The sequence below is a fragment of the Hevea brasiliensis genome, unplaced genomic scaffold (genome assembly GCF_030052815.1).
Source record: "Hevea brasiliensis isolate MT/VB/25A 57/8 unplaced genomic scaffold, ASM3005281v1 Scaf621, whole genome shotgun sequence".
Lineage (NCBI taxonomy): Eukaryota > Viridiplantae > Streptophyta > Magnoliopsida > Malpighiales > Euphorbiaceae > Hevea > Hevea brasiliensis.
The window spans coordinates 4,451-25,032 of NW_026615164.1; the positions used below are offsets into that span (position 1 = coordinate 4,451).

Sequence of the window (20,582 nt, forward strand, 5' to 3'; positions counted from 1 at the left end):
ATTTAGATTCTGATGATACTCATAGTTCATCTATAGCTTGGGTTTTAGATACTGGTGCTAGTTCTCACATTACTTATGATATGCAGGAACTAGCAAGTAATAGCAGCTTGCAGTCGCTAGATATTAGACTTCAGGTTGGCAATGGCTCAATTGTTGAAACTTTAACCATATGATCTAAATCTTTATACATATGTGGACATATTTTATATTTAAATAATGTTTTGCATGTACTTGATACTTTTAAGAACATCATTTCTATATCTAATTTGACTAGAAATAGTTATGAATTTTAGTTCATAAATGATATGTGTAATATTTATTTTGAAAATAAATATGTTGGCTTGGGCTATATGCATGATGGATTTTATTATTTAGATAATAATGTTAAATACAAATCTAATGTAAGCAATCTAAATGAATGTAATGCCATGATGAAAATCAACTCAAGTTCAAAATATATTTGGCACTTAAGATTATGTCATGTTGCAGAAGATAGGATTGCAAAGCTGGAGAAAATGAGGATTTTATCCTCATTGGGTTCTGAACATACTCCAACTTGTGAATCCTGCCTTTAAGGCAAAGTGACTAGATCACATTTTGTTGGACAAGGGCTAAGAGTGAAAATATTTTAGAATTGATACATAGTAATGTATGTGGTCCATTTAAGGAAATGGCTAGAGGCGATTTTCATTACTTTATTACCTTTAGTGATGATAAATCAAGGTTTGAGTATTTGTATTTGATGAAATACAAACATGAATCCTTTGAAAGTTCAAAGAATTTAAATGTGAAGTAGCAAATCAAATATGAAAAAGTATTAAGACTCTTCGATCAGATCGTGGAGGTGAATACTTAAGTACTGAATTTGATGAATACTTGAAAGAGCATGGCATTGTCTCCCAATTGAATCCTCCAGGAATGCCACAACTGAATGGTGTATCTGAAAGGAAAAATCGTACCCTATTAAGTATGGTACGCAGTATGATGAGCTATACTGATATGCCAATCTCCTTTTGGGGATTTGCATTAGAATCAGCTTTGCATATTCTGAATATGATTCCATTAAAATCAGTTTCTTCCACACCTAATGAGATATGGCATGGAAGAAAATCGAGTCTTAAGCATATTAAGATTTGGGGTTGTCCAGCTTACATTAAAAAGCTGAACATTGATAAATTGGAAACTAGATCAGAAAAAAGTCGATTTGTTGAATATCCAAAAGAAAGTTTTGGATATTATTTTTATTTGCCTACATCACAAAGGTTATGGTAAGCAGAGATACCATATTTTTTGAACAGCAGTTTATTCAAGAAGGTGGCAAAAGAAAGCAAATAGAGTTAGAATTGGAGAATTCTGACCAATCAACAGATCAAATGGATATAGATCCACCTAGTCAACCTACAGCTATTGATGAAACATCTACAGTAATTCCTCGCAGATCAACCAAGATGTCTCACCCACCAGTGAGATATGGATTTCTTCATGAAGATGAGCAAGAGTTGTTTACTCATGAAGAAGTAGATCATGGAGATGATCCTCTTACCTATAAAGAAGCTATATCAGATATAGATTCTTCAAAATGGATTGAAGCTATGAAATCCGAAAATTATTCCATGCATAAGAACCAAGTTTGGGACCTTGTTGACCTACCTGAAGGTATTGTACCTATAGGGAATAAATGGATTTTCAAGAAGAAAATTGATTCTGATGGAAAGGTAGAGACCTATAAAGCAAGGCTAGTAGCGAAAGAGTTTCGCCAAAGGCAAGGAGTTGACTATGAGGAGACTTTCTTGCTTGTTGCCATGCTTAAATCAATTAGGATTCTATTAGCAATAGCTGCATACTATGATTATGAGATTTGGCAAATGAATGTCAAAACAACTTTTCTCAATGGATAAATTGATGAAAACATTTTCATGGAACAACCTAGGGTTTTTAAATCCCAAGATGGTTCTAAGGTATGCAAGCTAAAGCAATCCATTAATGGGTTGAAACAAGCTTCGAGGAGTTGGAACATCCATTTTGATGAAGCCACTAAGTCATTTAGTTTTATAAAAAATGTGGATGAACCATGTGTATTAGTGATAGTGCTATCACTTTCCTTGTCTTATATGTGGATGATATTCTGTTGATAGGTAATGACATAGGTATGTTGACAACTGTAAAAGTATAGTTGTCAAATACATTCTCCATGAAAGACTTAGAAGAGGCAACCTATATTCTTGGAATTAACTTCAAAAGCATGACACAAATTAAGTAAGGTATATTAGAGCGTGCCAGTACACCGTGTGGCATTACTTACTCGGGTATACTGTACACGAGTAAGGGGTGTCACAATTGTTATCAGTAAGACATGGTATCCACCTTTCTAAAGAGATGTCTCCAAAGACACCTAAAGCAAGAGATAAAATGGACAGGATTCTATATGCTTCGGTTATTGAAAGTTTAATGTATGCAATGATGTGTACTAGGCCGGATATCGCAAATGCTGTTAGTTTGACTAGCAGGTTTCAATCCAATCCAGGTTTGGAGCACTGGATAGCTGTCAAGAATATCCTTAAGTACTTGATAAGAACTAAGAATTTATTCTTGATTTATGGAGGTGGTGACTTACAATTGGATGGTTATACTGATTCTGATTTTCAATCAGATATTGATAATAGAAAGTCTACCTCTGGGTTTGTGTTCATTTGTAATGGATGTGCAGTCAGTTGGAAGAGTTCCAAACAGTACGATCACTGATTCCACTCTGAGGCAGTACATTCTTTGCAAAAAGAATTTGGATAAAGAAGTTCGTGATAGAACTTGCAGTAGTTCCTTCCATTGAGTCAGCAGTTCCTCTCTACTGTGACAATAATGGAGCGGTCATATAGGCTAAGGAACCTCGGTCTCACCAGAAATCCAAACACATAGAAAGGTGCTACCATATTATCAGAGAGATAGTTGGGCGAGGCGATATAGCCATGCAGAAAATAGCATCAGCTGAAAATTCAGCTGATCCATTCACAAAGCCTATGTTACAAACTCATTTAGACTGATATCTTGAGAATATGGGTTTAAAATATTGTAATGAATGACTCTAGTGCTAGTGGGAGATTGTTAGTAGTATGCCCTAGAGCATATCATTTTGTATATATCTTGTACATATTTTATTAATAAAAAGCAATTTCACTTTTCTATTTACATAATGTATTTATGTGTAATAAAAAAGGTCCATTGATATTTTATTAAAAATTCTATTCTTAAATTGTTAAGAATATGAGTGACAGTATTTCTAATACAAAGTATCATAAATTGATTCACAATCGAGGATATTTCACAAAGGACATGACTTATCCAGAAGATTGTAATCATGTTTGTTCCCAAGGTATTTATATGAGATATAAATAAGATGGAGTGGTGAGTCTCATGCCACATAACAAACATGATAGGCACTTATACATGATAAGTAGGCCGAACTAGTGAAGCTTATGACAAGCACATGGAGTTTACTCTTGTTAATGTATTGTCATATATCATATCAGTGCATATAATCTTTAGACCTGAGATAACACAGTTATCTTGTATATAGGTGATTTGAGTTTCATACTGCTTTCATACTTATACTGTGTATGGGTATATGGCCATGTGTTGGCTCCTACTAATTATATATGGAGATAGGTATTGATCAAGATGGAATTTGTTACCCTAAGTAAATAGGGATAAAATCCTATATTCATTTAATTGTTTTTGATGTTTCAACTTCCTAGCCAGAACAGACAGAATTAGTCAGAAAAGAGTTTCTGACAAGAAAATCTAATTAATCAAGAACTGGAATTAAAAGAGATTATAATGTTCATAGCAAATGGGGTTTGACATTGACCATGACTCAAACTCGAATTGAAATTTTATAACAGAGAGATTCTAGTGCATGGTAACATATGATGAAAGGTTCATTTAAGGTATTCCTTATTACTGATTAGGTGGCCATGACATACTATGCTAGATGTCAACCATGGTCTATGAGATGCCTGAAATGATTTAGAGAAATCATTTATGGTAAGAAAGAGTTCTAATGATATTAAGAGTTAATATCATTTCACATTGCCAATTAGTGATGAGCCTAATGAGTCACACACATACACAAGTTAATCACCAAGTTAAGTGTGATTTAATTGATTAATTAAAGATTTTAATTGATTAATTAAATAGGTTTGGTTTGCAATGAGATTGCAAAGTCCTTAGCATGGCTTGAAACCAAATCTAGATTATTGGATGTATAGTATAAGTTAAATTTATATTTAAAGTGTTTAAATATGAATTTAATTGTGAGAAATTAATTAATGGTGATTAATTAATTAATTTATATTTGATATAAATTGATTAGAAGAGGAAAAATAATGATTTTGGATTGAGAACTCAAAATTAAAACATAAGGGTAATTTGGTCATTTCACATGATGACATGTGGTACCATAAGATAGTAATACATGGCACCATATAAGCTTGCCATTTGTCTTCCTATCATGCAAGATGATCAAAGTCAAGATTAAGTCTAGCTTTGATACTTGACTTAATGAGATTAAGTCAATTAAAAATAAGATGCAATCTGATGGTGACATATGGCAAATGGTGTTAGTGATTTTTGACCTAATTATAAAAGGGAAAGAAAGAAGAATCAATTCATTATTCTTCATTCTCTAAAAGGTGCGGCAGCCACTCTCCCTCTCCCTCTTCTTGCTTTCTTCAACAATTCAAAGAGAAATCATCCATTCCCTTTGAATTAAAATTGCTAGAAATTGTTTCTAGTGTCCTATACACACATGTAATCTCTCTAAAAGCAAAACCCCAAATTATAACTGGTTAGCAAAAGCTTGAGAAGTAAAATTGGGGGCTGCCATTGGTGATCTTGGTGTGGACAAGCTAGAGGGACAACACTTGGGATCCTAGTAGCTTCCTAAAGGTGTCAATTGCATCCATATTGCAGCAAAGAGATTAGTGCCCAAATTCCTCTTTCAAATTAGGATTTAATTGAATTAATTTGTTAATTCACAATCTTAAATGGCAAATGAAGATCCTAATATATATTAAAAGTGTTTTAATATGCAATTGAGCATTGAAATTAATTAGGCACATAAGAGATGTGGCATAATGCATGAAACCCTAGAAGAAAAATTTTGAAATTCAATGCTCCAATACACCAATTACCATACTTCCGCTCATTCAATACCAATACAGGGTCCTGGAGCCTCATACTATATACTGTATACTATATATTAGTACAAAAGGGCCCTAGCCAGAAAGAACCAAAGGTGGAAAGAGGCATTAGGCATGAATGTAAGTATACAGTATATAGTATGAGGCTCCCGGACCCTGTATTGGTATCAAAGCCTGATTTACGTTAAATAGCATATACTTCATGGAATAGTAAGAAGAGAACCTCCATACACTATGAGTTGCCAAACACCTACTCCTTCTACAGAAACTATTCTACAAACACCTACTCCTTTAGATATAGTTAATCTTTCTTCTTCTTTATCTTTCTCCTCACCTCTTCGCAGAACCCTTTCTTCCAGAATAGATAATCTTATTGAAATATCTACTCTTCTAGAAGATGCTCAAATAGGAGAATCCCTCCTACCTCTTCTCAGCCTTTATAATATTTATAGAAGATCTAACACCCTCATTAGAGGTATTAGGTCTATCCTGAACTCCAGAAGATCTCTACTCAAAGAATATATCCAAGCATCTCCCATGGACCAGTGCAGTCTACATGCCACATCCTCAGAATAATATGTAACTTTGGAGATCCCTCCTCCACTTGTACCTAAATGGAAAAATGAAGGATTCTGTCACCTCCATTTTGGAGCAGTAAGGTTGATTCTAACCTTACATGGAAGACAAGGACTTCCCATCACTGCCCGAGTATCTCTACTTGACACCCGCTTCTTATAATATGAGCATGCTGTTATTGGCGCTGTCTTACAACACTTCATGCTGAAAGCGTAGTTCTTACCTTTTTTCCCAACTACAATATGTCCTTGATCCAAATCTTTGTACTACCTTGAAAGTACAAGTACAAATCACTGGTGCAGAACAAGTAACCTCCTCTATGATGGCTACCCCATTCCATTGTCCAAACCCATGGAATAATGCTCTCTAAAAAGAAGAGTTATTTAGCTCGGACTGAAATTAAGTTTTTGGGTATGCATTTCAAAAATGGGAAATACCAGCCAGGTCCACACATAGCTGTTGAACTCCTCAAGTTTCCTGACAAGAATCTGACTCACAAACAGTTACAACAGTTTCTGGGTATGGTCAATTATATTCGTCAGTTCTTGACACATGTCTCAGTTCACACCAGTCAACTTTCAAAGATGCTGAAAAAGAATGCCTCACCATGGGGGCCAGAACAAACAACAGCTATCAAAGCACTTAAAGCAGAGGCACAAAACCCTCCACCTCTTCATATCCCTGGTGATGGAGACAGAATCCTACAGACAGATGCCAGTGACACTCACTGGGGTGCCATTCTGATGAAAGCCCATACTTTAGTCTCCATTTGGCCCAAGAAGCCCAAACACAACAAGAAACCCATCAACAAACCATTCCTATTCCTTTGGTTTCATTATCCATCCTCCGAGAAAGATATTCTCGGCCCATCTCAGTTGTTAGCTTCCTTGATACTGGTGCCCACAAGAGCATGATGAACCCAACCATTTTATCTACAGAAGAATGGCTTCCCTACTCAGAGTATTTCAAAGCTGCAGATGGCAAAGTTTTCAAAACCAGCCTGATTTCTAGACGGCCCTTTGGAATACATTTTTTTCCCAATTATATGGTATGGACCAAAATCATTTGTTCAGATTTACCTGATAAAGATATTCTCACTAGGTTTGATATATACCAGAAGGCTCAACACTTGAGGATCCTGCCTACAGGCTTGAAGCACAAAAGACATTTCAAACCTTTCACCACTATCCCTAAACTATTCTCATTGATGGAAGCTCCTCCAGATTTTCAAGAAAAGAAAGAATATCTCCTTTCTCTGTGTGCAGACTCACATGCTGACTTCCTCCATCCTCATCCTCTTTGAAAAAAACAAGACTTTTTCATCCACTTACCCTTCAAGTTAAATGAAGATGTTAATTCCACCAAAGCCTCACATCCAGCAATGACTCCCTCTGACTTAGCCTCGGCCTAGGAAGAATGCAAGCAGCTGCTTCAACAAGGCCTGATTGAGTCCACAAGCTCACCATGGGCTTGCCAAACCTTTTATGTTGAAAAAAGATCTGAGAGGCTTTGAAACAAAAAAAAGGCTAGTCATTGACAATAAGCCCCTTAATCACTTTTTTCAAGAAGACAAATTTTCATTACCCAATACTGATGTTCTTTTTACTCAACTTTACAAAGCCCACATCTTTTTCAAGTTTGATTTAAAAGCTGGATTTTAGCAACTTAGCATCCACCCTGCCTTTTGCATTCCAACAGCCCAATACCAATGGACTGTAATGCCTTTTAGCCTCAAAACAGCTCATTCATTATTTCAAAAGGCCATGATCCGCATTTTTTAGCCCATCCTACACTCCACCCTAATTTACATTGATGACATTCTTCTCTTTTCAAAAGACATCCACAGCCATAAACAATTGCTGGCCCAATTTCATTCCATTGTCCAAACCCATGGAATAATGCTCTCTGAAAAGAAGAGTTATTTAGCTCGGACTAAAATTGAGTTTTTGGGTATGCATTTCAAAAATGAAAAATACCAGCTAGGTCCACACATAGCAGTTGAGCTCCTCAAGTTTCTTGACAAAAATCTGACTCACAAACAGTTACAACAATTTATGGGTATAGTCAATTATATCCGTCGATTCTTGCCACATGTCTCAGTTCACACCAGTCAACTTTCAAAGATGCTAAAAAAGAATGCCCCACCATGGGGGCCAAACAAAAAACAGCTATCAAAGCACTTAAAGCAGAGGCACAAAACCCTCCACCTCTCCATATCCCTGGTAATGGAAACAGAATCCTACAAACAGATGCCATTGACACTCACTTAGGAGCCATTCTGATTGAATCACATGATAGTCTCAAAGACATCTGTGGTTATGCTAGTGGACAATTCAAGCCTGCTGAATAACACTACCACTCAGTCTATAAAGAAATCCTTGCAGTAAAAAATGAAATCAAAAAATTCGAGCTCCATCTTATTGGCCACCATTTCACTGTCATGATGGACAACTCTTCATTCCCAAGAATATTAGACTTCAAGAACAAGGCGCTTCCTGAACCATAACTTTTACGACTGAAAGACTAGTTTTCTAATTATAAATTCAAGGTTCAGCACATTAAAGGAAAAAACAATCTCATCCCTGACCTCCTCTCAAGACCAAGCCCAGTCCACCTTATCAGCTCCATTTCTACTTTGCCACTCATTTTTATGGCTAGCTCATCAAACACACCTAGCTCCCTTGTTCCTCCCCCAGATAGCTTTCCACCTAGAAGTTCACCACCCATATCTCCTTCAGAACTTCAAACATATGCCAAGAACCACCTATTTCATTTTCAGAATGCAAGGAATGTCCTCAGAAACATCATCCCCCCTGTTTCTTATTTCCTGCCATATTATCCCTTTCTCACCTGCATTAGCCTTCATCCTAAAACAGACATGATCCTTGAAGAACTCTAGTTTCTCTGGTGTTTAACCACCCTGTACTCTGTAGCCATTGAATTTTCCACCTTAAGTCTTTATACTATCTCCAAAACCGCACATCAAGGACACTACTCTCAAGATTCCTAGAATGGTTTTAGCCTCTATCCACTTGGGCTTACACACTCAAAAGACTCATAGACTCTCATGGTATTGAGGATAGGACTCCAGCCCAACAGAACACAGTTTGGTCCATTTTCATTTTCCATCAGCCTTTTTTCAGAAGATCTAACGGCCTGCTTTGGTCATAGAACCACAATTTTGAGTGAAGGACTTTTGAAGAAACCATTATTGATAAGGACCACATCGGACCCCTGAGACGCCAACTGGTACACCATTTGTGTGAAATCAATAATTATAGACCAGTCTCGGATACTTCAATCACATGCACCTCCCTAGGCAACAGCCCCACTGACTGGTGAAATCCTGTCTTTCAAGACTCACAGGATCCAATGGATATTGAAGCCCGTGAAGCTGTAGAAAGTATTGTCCCCTCCTCATCTGAAGAAAAAGAGCCCTGGTACCATGGCTTTTATGGTGATGTTGACTCTGATAGCTCAGACTACAGGAACCATAACATGTCCAGATCTCCATAAAACTATATGTGCCCGTGAACTTTATCACTATTGGCTTGTTCCTACTTTAAGTGTGTCGGTGTGTATTAATTAAAGTGTGTTGCTTTATTCAAAGTTTGTAATCAGCTTTCTTTTTGAAAGCTTGTTTATATAATTATTTTTGTTTATCGTGTTCTTAAGGTCTCTCCTCTACATAAAAGAGCCTCTTCCAGTTGTAACTCAAGAACCATCTTAGAGAAATAAAAATCCTGTGTGTTTCTCTCCATAACTTTCTAAATTTCTCTCTTCTCTTATGAAACTCCAAGAATGTATAATATTTCTTGTAACTCAGTTGCACGTATGCTCTGCACTTGCCTCATATGAAGATTTTGTGTACTAGAAATGAATCTGTTTTGATCTTGTAAGTCACAGTCTTCATACTGTATGCTGTATATGAATACAAAAGAGCCCCGATCAGAAAGTACTAAAGGTGAGAAGAGACATTAAACATGAGTATATGTATACAATATATAATATGAGGCCTTCGGACCCTGTATTGAAAATGAAATAAGTGACTCCTGACATAAATTTGAAATTCTATAGGAGTCATAGATGGTGAACTTCCAGGTGGAAAGCCATCTGAGGGAGGAACAAGGGAGCTAAATGTGTTTAATAAGCAAACCATGAAAATGAGTGACAGAATAGAAATGGAGCTGATAATGTGGACTGGGCTTGGTCCTTGCATTGAGAAAGTGGGCTGACCCTGTACTTCGTATAAAATCCTTATCCAGGTGAAGCCCGTTGGCAATGGATTATGGACATTTGCATACCATTATCTTAGGACTTTTCATACTGGATAGCACCAAGCATGAAAAGACGCTGGTTTTCAAGGTGGCAAAACCCAAAGGCTGAAAATTGATCTGAATGTCACTTCCATTCCATAAGAAGAATCATCAGAAGCTCTGCTGATGCAAAAGTTATGTTCTGGCTAGTAAATTATAGATCTCTCCTAAAAATGATGTGGACCATTTTCTTTCTCCATATAGATATCAAGGCAATATTTCTAATTCATTAACCCAAAAAAAAAATAAATAAATAAACTGGTTGACATTCCAACTCTCATTCAACGTGAGGTAACATGTTAAAAACAAAAAAGCAGCAAAACAAATGCCAATTTAAACTAGGATAATAAAGCACTCCCACGAGACCAGTGGTTCATGGCACATGCAACATCTTCACTTGAGAGGAATAAACCTGGATGAGTGGGTAGCACCAATACCAGGTCTTCCGTGCTTCACAGGCTTGTAAGAGATGGAGAACTCAGCTAAATAATGGCCTATCATTTCAGGCTTGATTTCAACCTGATTAAAAGTCTTGCCATTGTAAACACCAATAATGCTACCAATCATTTCAGGCACTATGATCATGTTGCGGAGGTGAGTCCTAACAGGCTCAGGTTTCTCACCAGGTGGAGCCTCCCTTTTCTGCAACAAATTTTAAGTGCTTTTCACTTTGTTTTGGACATGAAAATGAACTCACGCCAACATAAAGAACAATAGCAATATCCACTAATAAAAAAATTTATAGATCACATAAACACCAAATGTAAGCATCAGTATCTTGTTGACCGGCTACAAAAATGAAGACTTTTTTTTTTGGCTTTAGACAAGCCTTTCAAGTTAAGAAAGCAATGAAATATAAGCATAATTCAACAATAAAATAACAAAACAATTAGTTTCAAATACGTACTAAAGCATAACAAATTAATAACACAAACAGTAATGCAGGATATTTTTACTACCCAAGTGCTCTGGCAAACTAAAAACGGACTAATAAATGCAACAAGCACAAAGGCAACTCATGCCCAATTAACGAATAATAGTAAAGGGCCATAACTACACAACACCACCTTAATGATGAGCCTACAGAGAAATCTACAGAGGCCGTAATGCTGCAACATGCATACTCAGCTTTCACGGAAAGACTTTAAAAAGAGACACATGAACACAATGCAATAACACCTTCCCTATGATCTTATTATTCTAATAATCTACTGAATCAATCAGATAGAAAGACATTATCTAATCTTGGAATAAAACTAGAGATATCCATCAAAGTGAAAAAAAAAAAAAAATTAACACTTGAAAGTATATTTTTTAAATTCTAAGGGCAAATAAAAGTATCTATCGACAACTTGATAACATCATGAGATAATTCTGCCAAAAGAATTTATAGTCACTCTGTCACAGCAGTTTGAATCTTAAACCCATCCACATCATGTTCAGTTTACTTCATTTAACCCACCATTACTTTTCTTCCAGTAAGTCACAGTTATCTCACTTTCCTAATCCCATCCATTGCAGTGTTGTTATTCTTTCCTGCAACCTTATACACTAGCTGACAATTCGGCAAGAAATCTATCAAACCCAATAATGCAACACCAATTAAATAAAAGACACAGCAACTTTCTCACAGCATGATGCAACTGATTAGGCTATGACCCAGGAACCAACATCATAAGTCAATAACACATTCAGCTGGTTAGTCTGCCATCCAGTTGGACTTCTTCAATTTCTCAGTCTGACCAAAAATATCAGTAAACTGCATCATTCTCACTACTATCTCCATTAATCTGAATTTCTTTGAATCCAAATTGAAGGGGTTTGAGCAACCATGTTGACAGAAGATTAAAATGTCAGCACCTAGGGTAAAAGGCCAAGAGTTTGCCTTGCAACGTCCATTTTAGTTTCCAACAACAGGTGATTAACAAAGGAAGTCAATATATCGGAGAGGAAAAGGGCATTGACAAAGGGGCATCGTACATCCAAACAGCCATAACTATGCCCACATGGAAAAAGACAGCCACAAGCACTCATGAATCTGAAAATAGGTAGTTAGAGCTGCACCATTGAGAAGTCAAGTTCAGAAATAGAAGGTTGAGGATTTGAACTGAGATCGGCTTCCTCCAAAAAAAAAAAGTTCTGTTGTTTATGGCTGTATTCAATTGATTGCATATCATAACCATTAATTGCATAAAAATAAATTTCATTTGGTCACTGATGCAGAGAAAGAAGGACAAATAAGTGTAAAAAATATAGTTCCTGATCCTAGATCACTTGTTAAGAACAAATTTTATATTATTGTAAACTAATAGTTTTCTATTTGAATGTTCCAGTATGGAAAATAGAAGATGGGAATTTAAGTTTGCTTTCATTGAGCATATTGCAAGTATTTAACAGATCCTCAAAGAACATGAAGTAAAACAAAATGCGGCCAAAATAAAAGAAGTATGGATTTTTATTTATTTATGGATTTTTCTTTATTTTCCTAATCCTAAAAAAAAAGGACGTTTGTAATAAGAATTTTAGAAAATTTGAACTCACAGATAAAGAAATTTAGTTGAAAAAAGGGTGAAGAGTGATGTAATGCAGCATAGAGATCATCCAAAAAGGAGATGAACAAAGTAAATGAAAAGGCGAATGTTAAAAACAAGAATAACACGAAACAGAAACCAATAAGTTACACCCCACCATACAAGCAAGGTAAACATTTATAATAATATTATTAACAAACAGAAAACCATACCGCCTTGCGAAGCTTTTTGATCAGCGCCATTGGCTTCCTCTTCAAACCTCGCTGAAACCTGAAATTGAACCAGCACATTGGAGAAATCACAATCTAACTACAAAATCATTTGAGACTTTAAAGAGAGAGAGAGAGAGAGAGATGCGATTAGTTACTGCACGCCACCTTCTGCGAGCACGAGCGTGAAAGAGCTTGACAAGCTCATCAGTGGACATGTCCAAGAGAGCATCCAAATCCACTCCTCTGAAACTGAACTTCTTGAACGTTCTCTTCTTTGGCTGGCCTGACGCAGCAACATTGACCTCAGCATCTGCCTGATTATCAACAAAATAACAGATGAGCAATCAATGCGAAATATGAAGCCTCTGTATAATCCCTGGGAACATGATAAGAAAAATTCAGATGATTTTCCATTTGCTTTAACGTTCCATCATCTTCAGGGAAAGTTTTGGAGGCGTGAGAGCGTTGGGATTACTCACCATGGCTAGAGATGGAAAAGCAAAGCCCCGATTTGCATATGCCGCGAAGTCTAGGGTTTCCAGGTCGTAATAGTAATATTTAAAGGGTGCCCGATAAGCCGATGGATTGCTGGTTTTTGTTGTTTGGGCCTGCCGGGCTGAACCGAACCAGCTTGCCAACCCAGTATTCATTACGTGCAAAAGCGTACGGATAAAATTTGGCAATGGTGACATTACAGAAACAAAATTAAGGTTCAGTTGGTTAATAAAAATTAAAATTAAGCTCAAATATTCTGAAATCTATAAGATCCTGTTCGATTTAATTTTATAGTAAAATATGATGAAATTTATTTATAAATAAATTTTTTTATTTGATATATTTTATATTAAATATAAAATTCAATTCAAATAAAATTCATTTTATGTTTAGAATAAATAAAATAATATATAATAAAAAAATAATTTTATCACTTAAAATATATAAATTTGAAATTTATTTACAAATTCTATTAATTTTGATAAAATTTGATTTAGTTATAATAAATTTTATGGAATTGAAAATTTCAAATGAACATTCATTTAAACCAAACACTAAAATTTTAAATTTATAAATGAATTCTACAAAATTTCGTGAAATTCATTTATGTCAAATACTACATAAAACTCTTTAGAGAATTAACAATAACATCACTCTTAGAGGAAATTTATATAAAAATTTACCTGCATCAAGATTAAATTTTACTTTTAGATGATTTTAAAGGTTCATTATTAGTTTGATACATTAATTTTTTTTAATAATTTTAAAGTATTTTTAATAAAAATTAAATTTTAATTAATAAAAAATAAAACTCTCAACTTAACTAACTATGTTTAATTAACTCTTTAACTCTGTTTTAGTTTACAGGTTGTGTGTAATCCTTGTTTTGAATTTTAACTATCAGAGCTAATTTAGAATTGACAATAGTTGTTAATAGATATTAACACTTGGTAATTGGCATATGTTGTAGTGTGATTCTTGTTCTTTCTTTTTTCTAAGTAGTGTTCTCTTGTGCAATTCCAACGTTGAATATCATATATCTTTAGGTTTTGCATTCCAATCAAATTTACTTGTAAAAATAATACTAAGGGGAATTAGAGGGAGTGCATACCTCCCATTATGTAACCAAACAGATGGGCCTCCTAATTGACAAAACGAAAGCCATAAAATAAAAAGAGGAATGCTACACATAAAACTAGTCATATTTAGTACAGCCCAGGAACATGGTGAAAAGCCACATGCCTGCATCTGCCTTGATCTTTTGCCTCATGAAGCATAAAAAGCTCAGAACGTCATCTGCATTGAACGTTGGCATATGATTTTGATCTTTCAACTTTTTGGATGCAATACTTCAATTCCTTTTGAATATTTAACCTTGATGGTGACAGCACTATATCTTTCCAAATTGAACCAGCCGCCATATTTGGGTCAGGGGCCTTGTAAAGCTGATATATGGAGTCTGCTTCCTCGTTCAACCTACCCACCCTTTTTATACAGTCTATTTCATCTGGATCAACCAGCAGAGTCTTGTCTCTTTCCTTCCATCCTATCAACTTCACAGTCATTGTTGTGTTAGTATTTTGATGAAACACTATGTGAGCAGACATTTTAGTCACAGCTATAAGCATGATTAAGACCTTGAAGAAGCTAGCAAAGAATAATGAAGTAAGAGAGGAATAGTTTGTGACTTTGTACCTTAGGTGCGCCTTCCAAAGCGTTGGTGCAATATAGCCTGGCGTTATCAACGAGTTGGCAGTAGGTTAGAAATGCATTTGCAAATCTTTTGTGGGATTTCAACTGTGACCTCACCCTTACAGCTCTTCTGCACATTATAGCTCTCCTGAATGCACCCACATTGTCCCATTTGTGTATATTAGTATCTTAGGAAGAAATACTCCAGTTTCCTCTTTAATTACGCAGTTAAATTAAGAACATAAAATATACGACCCTAAGTATTTGATTAATAAGTTTTCTGCTCACCTTATGCCTCTGACAACAGCTAAATAAGCATCACAAACAACCCCCACCAACTCTATCCTATATGGTTTTCTCTTTTTGGATCCATCTAGTGGTGGTTCTTCTTCTTCAATTTGCTCCCAGTAGTTCTCAGTTACAGTTCCATCATCGTTTACCTTGTAACCAGCTCCCATGCGATAACGTTTGCGATGGACATTTCTGGCCATTGTTATTGTCTGCACAACAAATGGTACCCAAGAAAGTGTGCCATCCATGATCACATCTCGCCCTTCATTTAGGGCTGTCACCAAGAGAGATGATGCTGCATCTGTGGATGATTGGTGCACCTATTTGAAAGGGAAAAAAAGTAGAAAAACCTTTCAACTCAATCCTACCATTAGAAATATCTTAAGAATCTAATACTACCAAGTAAGAACATCTAGACTATTTTCAGACATCAAGGTTTTTTTTTTTTTTTTTATCCTTCCCCCCCCCCTTTGGGTTGTCGAATTGAGATTACTAACAGCTAGTGCTTCTTCAGAATATATAAAAAAAAAAAAAAAAAAAAAAAGATTCTTTCATAAATAAGAAAATATAATAAACTGACAAAATAATGAAATTGCTCCAGGAAACAAGTATTGAAGGACCATGTTGTCGACAACAGCCAGATAAAGAATTCTAGAATTAAGAATTTTATTTTTAGGATCCATCTGGATAAACAAGAATTTGAAATGTATAGGTGTTTTATTTTTAAACTAGTATTGGTGTTCATGATTTTATACTTTTTGTTTATGATAACACAAATGCACTTTCATTTCAAATGCATATCTATCTAATTCCAGTAGTTCCAACTTCATTAAGCTATAAATGCCAAACTACTTGCTAATCCCAGTAGTTAATATGCTGGATGGTTTCTGTTTCAGTGGGGTGGGGAAAAGGAACACATAATCTCACCAATTCAGCAGTGTGGATCATGTCAGCATGTCCTCTGGAGCTAAGTGCTCTGTAGATGACATCCGTTTCTTTGAAGGCATCTGCCTCAATAATCACTGCATTTCCTGCTGCTCCTGCCCAGAATGGCCTGTTCATGATGAAAGTAATAATTTTTAGCTTAGGATAGCTTGTTTTATTGATCCATGTAACTCTAATTATTCATCTTTTAGAGAGCTGCTTTGCAATCATTGTAATCTGAATGTAAGCAAGCGTTAAAGTTTCCATGTCATTTGATTTGAATGTAAGATTCAATACGAGAAACAAGTATTTTGGAGATGCCTACAATTATCAAGAAATCATTAAATACACAAGTGTTCTTACTCTTTGAGAATGTCCTTAAGCACGGTGCTCTTCCCAGCACCCATCCCACCACCCATGAAGAGGAGGACTGGACTTCTATCAGAGTGTGCCACTGGAGCCATAACCTCTGTACATTGCGAGTCATCATTTGATGCTAATCCCATTGCTTTCATTTCCTCAACCAATGTATTGAACACCCTAGCTACCTTCAGGTTTTTTGTCACCCTCTCAAATCTCTGTTCCCTAAATTGGAAAGGGGGGGCAAGGAAATTTTACTTCTGCAAATTGTAGTTATCTTAATTCTTGATTTGGTCTCAGTACATATAACTATCCTGATTAAACAATAATAAAAGCAAGGAAAAACAACATACCAAAGCAAGTGTGTGATTTTTTCATCATGTTCTAATTCATATTGGGTATCCAATTCTCTTTCTTCCTTCCATTTTAATATTAGATGATTCCATACATAGGTGATAGTTGCTTTTATTGTAACATAATAGTACAACGCACCTTGTTGCTGCCATGACAATGTGCTTAAATTTCTTTTTGGGTTCCGCATCAGCAGTCAGTACCTGAATCATATGATAAGAAAGCAAAAGAGACATAATACGAGAAAAGTTTGCAAGAGTTATTAATCGACTGTAAATTTGCCACTTAATTTGATGTGGTGCTCATGTCAACAACGCATTCAAATGATTTGATATTACCATTGTTATCACTAAATACATGTGTAACACATTGCACATCTAACAAAAATAGCTAGAATATTTATGATGATTATTCTCGAATAAGATCAATTAGATAACATACAATCCCTAGCTATATCCCACATGATGCTCTTTTTAGAATTAATGTAATGATAATTAAATCTTAATTAGTGAATTACCTGATGCATAATAAGATCAGCGTGGCTCCAATGGAATGCAAAATAACTAAGAATGCATCTCTCAAGCTCCTCAAGAAGTTTTACAAAAAGCGAATCTGCTTCAACTTCCTCTGCAAAAAATGCATAAATATCTTCCTCACAGCTTTCACTCTTGCAAATGTATTCTGCAGCTAACTTGCAGAGATGTGGACATTCTCTCCTATCTGCAAATCCCATTTGCCTCGCTGCACCAATCACCAACCAATCAATATGATGGAGAAAAAAAATATTTATACAAAAATAAATAAATATATTTACCTACATAATGAGGGAACCTTTCAAGCTTCTCTGCTCGGCCTTGTTCCTTTGGTTTTAAACGAGGGACGATCTTCCGATCCCTGGTCTGTCGAAAAAGATAATGCATTGCTACTGCAATGATTAAACCGATCGAAGAGGCTATAAAGATCTCAGTGAAGGTTGGTTTGCTGTTATAATCTGAAGAAATGAGGAAAGAATATGTCAGTTAATCTGAGGATGAAGATGAACGTAAAAAAAAAAAAGGAAAGAAATCCATTGTTTGAATGCTTAATTACCTCTCTGCATTTTTGGGATTTCCTGGACAGAGGATTTTCTGTTTGATTTGATTTTGTGAAGATGGGAAAATTTTTGCTTCCTAGTTGCATGGTCTCCGTTATATTTGCTTGGAGACTTTCATACAAGTGACCAGCTCGTTGCATTTTTCATCACAACAAAATCAACTGCCAACACGTGTAATTGCTTCGGCTTATATGGTTAATTATGATTTTTCTTTTTTCGTTAACATTCTTGAGGAAAGAAGGGCATTTAATCACTCTACATTAGACAAAATCAAATTTAGCCTTTGGATTTAAGTAGGAACATGTTTTGCAACGTGTGGTAATTAAGTAATTATCCCACCATTCAGCCATCTGCTTCTTAATATTGAAAATCATATTTTAGAACCAAGTAATTATGAATTGTGTCGAGCTGTGGTGCAAAAAATTCGGAAATTTTGTCCTGTAAATTAAAGTGAAGACGATAAGAAAAATGGTGCACATGAGTTATACAGTGATTTGATTCTTAGCAATTAAGAATGCTCAATATTGAAGAATTTATTAGCTGGAGAAGTTGTCTTTAACTGTCAAAGACTTATCCACTAAGAAAATAATAAAATAATGAAAAAGGAAATGTAACTTGTAAAGTTGCACAAGAAGCGGCAACTCTTAGATCCAATATTGCCGACTTTTCATGCTACATATAGGAGGTGATTTCTCTAACCCAATTTTTGACAGTGTAATGCAATTTTGAGAGAGAAATTTTTTTCTTGTGAGGTTTTGAGTGTAATTGATTTTGAGTGGTTTGTTTCAGTGATTACAATTATTTTCTCATGATAGAAGATTTATTTGTGAACTAAGCTTACCCCGAACCACTTTATATTTTATATTCTTTAATTATGAGTTATTATTTCTTAACAAATTGATATTAGAGCCGAGGTTTGTAAAATCCAAAAAAAATGAGCACAAAATTTGAAGTAGAGCCATTCATTAAGAAAAATAATTTCAGCTTGTAGTAAAGCACTGTAAAGAATATTCTTGTACAGTAAGGATTAATTAAGGTTTTGAACGATAAGCAACTTGTAACATTCTCAATTCTACTCTAAAATTTTATCTATTTATATTGCATGAGTCATCATATAGGTATTAAATCTTTATCATGAAAGTTAATTATAAAGAGTAATATCTACATTGTTTAATAAGGAAGAAAGGATTAGAAAGAAGACAGTAAAAAGTTGGGAGGCAAATTAAAAGATATAAGGACCAATTGAAGTAAATTATAAGTTTTGGGGTAAAATGTATAAAAAGAGATTAGTGACTATTGGAAAAAGCCTATTTAACCATTGGGAAAAAAAAAATTTGGACTTATCCCTTTAAACCCCAATCGGCTGCCCCTCTCTCCCTCACTTTCCCATCTTCTTTCTTTCCTCCATAACCATTTCCTCACAAATTTGAAGAAGAAGAAGACCAAGAAAGTAAACCTAATTTATTTTTTACCTTAATCCTCACAAATCAAGCCTAAGGAAGAAAAAGGAAGCAAGCTATTGAAGTTGTAGATAGTCATCTTCTTTTAGGGTTTTGGGTAGAAGAATTGAAGAGAAGAGGAATCAAGTGATTCTACTAGAGGTTAGTGCTTAAACTCATCCTTGTTGCCATGTTATATGTGTGAATTTCTTATTATTTGCTAACTAGATGAATTTAGGGTTTGAGGTGTGTATGAAATCTGAATTCTGTTTGGGTGAGGCTGCTAGACAGCCACATTCAAAAATTTATAACTTGAGCTGGGAAGGTCGAAATGCTGTGATTTTTGTGGCAAATGAAACTTTGAAGAGTGCCCTAAAACTTTGTAGTTCAGTGTTAGCCTTAATTCTAATAATAGAATAGAGTTTGAAGAAAAAATATTTATTTGCTCAAGTCTAAAACTGGTTTGGTAGATTCCAGCAGCAGGGAACCCGATTTTAGAAATTCATAACTTGAGCTAGAGAACTTGAAATTGGGTGAATCTTATGGAATTGGAAAGCTTAAAGAGAGCTTTAAAACTTTGTAGTTATAGCCAGGAATCAATTCTGTTGTTTTCCTATTGAAATTCAGACATTTTTATTACTATTCACACTTAGACATAATTCTAGGCAGATTGTATATTTTTGCTTATATCTTGAGTTGTAGAGTAGATTTTGCCATGATTCCAATTGAAAAACAAAAGACATATGAAAGTTGATTTCTGCAAAATTTGGCATTAAAATTTCGTCTCTATGAATTTTGGTGAAATTTTGGATTTTTCTATTCACCTAACTAAGAATCTGCAGTTTTCTGCAGAAAATGGTTTTAAATATTATAAACTTCTTATGTAAGTTTGTTTGAGTATTTCCCATTGAATTGCGAAGTAAACTTTGACTGAAATAAATTTAGGTGAAATTTTGGCTATGGTAAATATGAGCACATGAAATATGTATATGAACTGGATAATTGGAAAAGAATGTAATATGTATTCTTAACCCTAGTAAACTTTAGCAGGGGTAGTAGGTTAGTATAAGTTGTGGCTATATATATATATATATATATATATATATA

At 35.1% G+C, this 20,582-nt stretch overlaps 2 protein-coding genes across 3 annotated transcripts; both read right to left on the bottom strand.

The window, feature by feature from the left end:
• Window positions 1-10,160: 10,160 nt before the first annotated feature.
• LOC110659120 (40S ribosomal protein S15) lies at window positions 10,161-13,495 on the bottom strand. Its single transcript, XM_021816981.2, has 4 exons — window positions 13,310-13,495; window positions 12,996-13,144; window positions 12,831-12,888; window positions 10,161-10,729 (listed from the first exon to the last, which is right to left on the bottom strand). Exons 1-4 carry the CDS (start codon window positions 13,478-13,480, stop codon window positions 10,481-10,483), a joined length of 627 nt encoding a protein of 208 aa, XP_021672673.2. The 5' UTR covers window positions 13,481-13,495; the 3' UTR covers window positions 10,161-10,480.
• Window positions 13,496-14,350: 855 nt separating this feature from the next.
• On the bottom strand, window positions 14,351-19,352 carry LOC110659121 (calmodulin calcium-dependent NAD kinase). 2 transcript variants are annotated; one of them, XM_021816982.2, is made up of 9 exons: window positions 18,033-19,352; window positions 17,758-17,934; window positions 17,461-17,684; window positions 17,085-17,146; window positions 16,596-16,817; window positions 16,236-16,362; window positions 15,306-15,628; window positions 15,021-15,165; window positions 14,351-14,878 (listed from the first exon to the last, which is right to left on the bottom strand). In XM_021816982.2, exons 1-9 carry the CDS (start codon window positions 18,040-18,042, stop codon window positions 14,618-14,620), a joined length of 1,551 nt encoding a protein of 516 aa, XP_021672674.2. In that variant the 5' UTR covers window positions 18,043-19,352; the 3' UTR covers window positions 14,351-14,617. The 2 variants fall into 2 exon arrangements, with proteins under 2 accessions (XP_021672674.2, XP_057998645.1); XM_058142662.1 differs by lacking the exon at window positions 18,033-19,352 and having other exon boundaries at window positions 17,762-17,894.
• Window positions 19,353-20,582: the final 1,230 nt, after the last annotated feature.

Excerpts from the sequence above, each read along its gene's own strand:
- LOC110659120 (XM_021816981.2), bottom strand. The coding sequence starts at position 13,480 with ATGAATACTGGGTTGGCAAGCTGGTTCGGTTCAGCCCGGCAGGCCCAA. Across the intron at positions 13,145-13,309 it reads CTTTTCCATCTCTAGCCATG|GCAGATGCTGAGGTCAATGT; the intron begins GTGAGTAATCCC and ends GTTGATAATCAG. Across the intron at positions 12,889-12,995 it reads CACGCTCGTGCTCGCAGAAG|GTTTCAGCGAGGTTTGAAGA; the intron begins GTGGCGTGCAGT and ends GTTCAATTTCAG.
- LOC110659121 (XM_021816982.2), bottom strand. Across the intron at positions 15,629-16,235 it reads TGATCCACACTGCTGAATTG|GTGCACCAATCATCCACAGA; the intron begins GTGAGATTATGT and ends CCTTTCAAATAG. Across the intron at positions 15,166-15,305 it reads GCTGTTGTCAGAGGCATAAG|GAGAGCTATAATGTGCAGAA; the intron begins GTGAGCAGAAAA and ends GGGTGCATTCAG.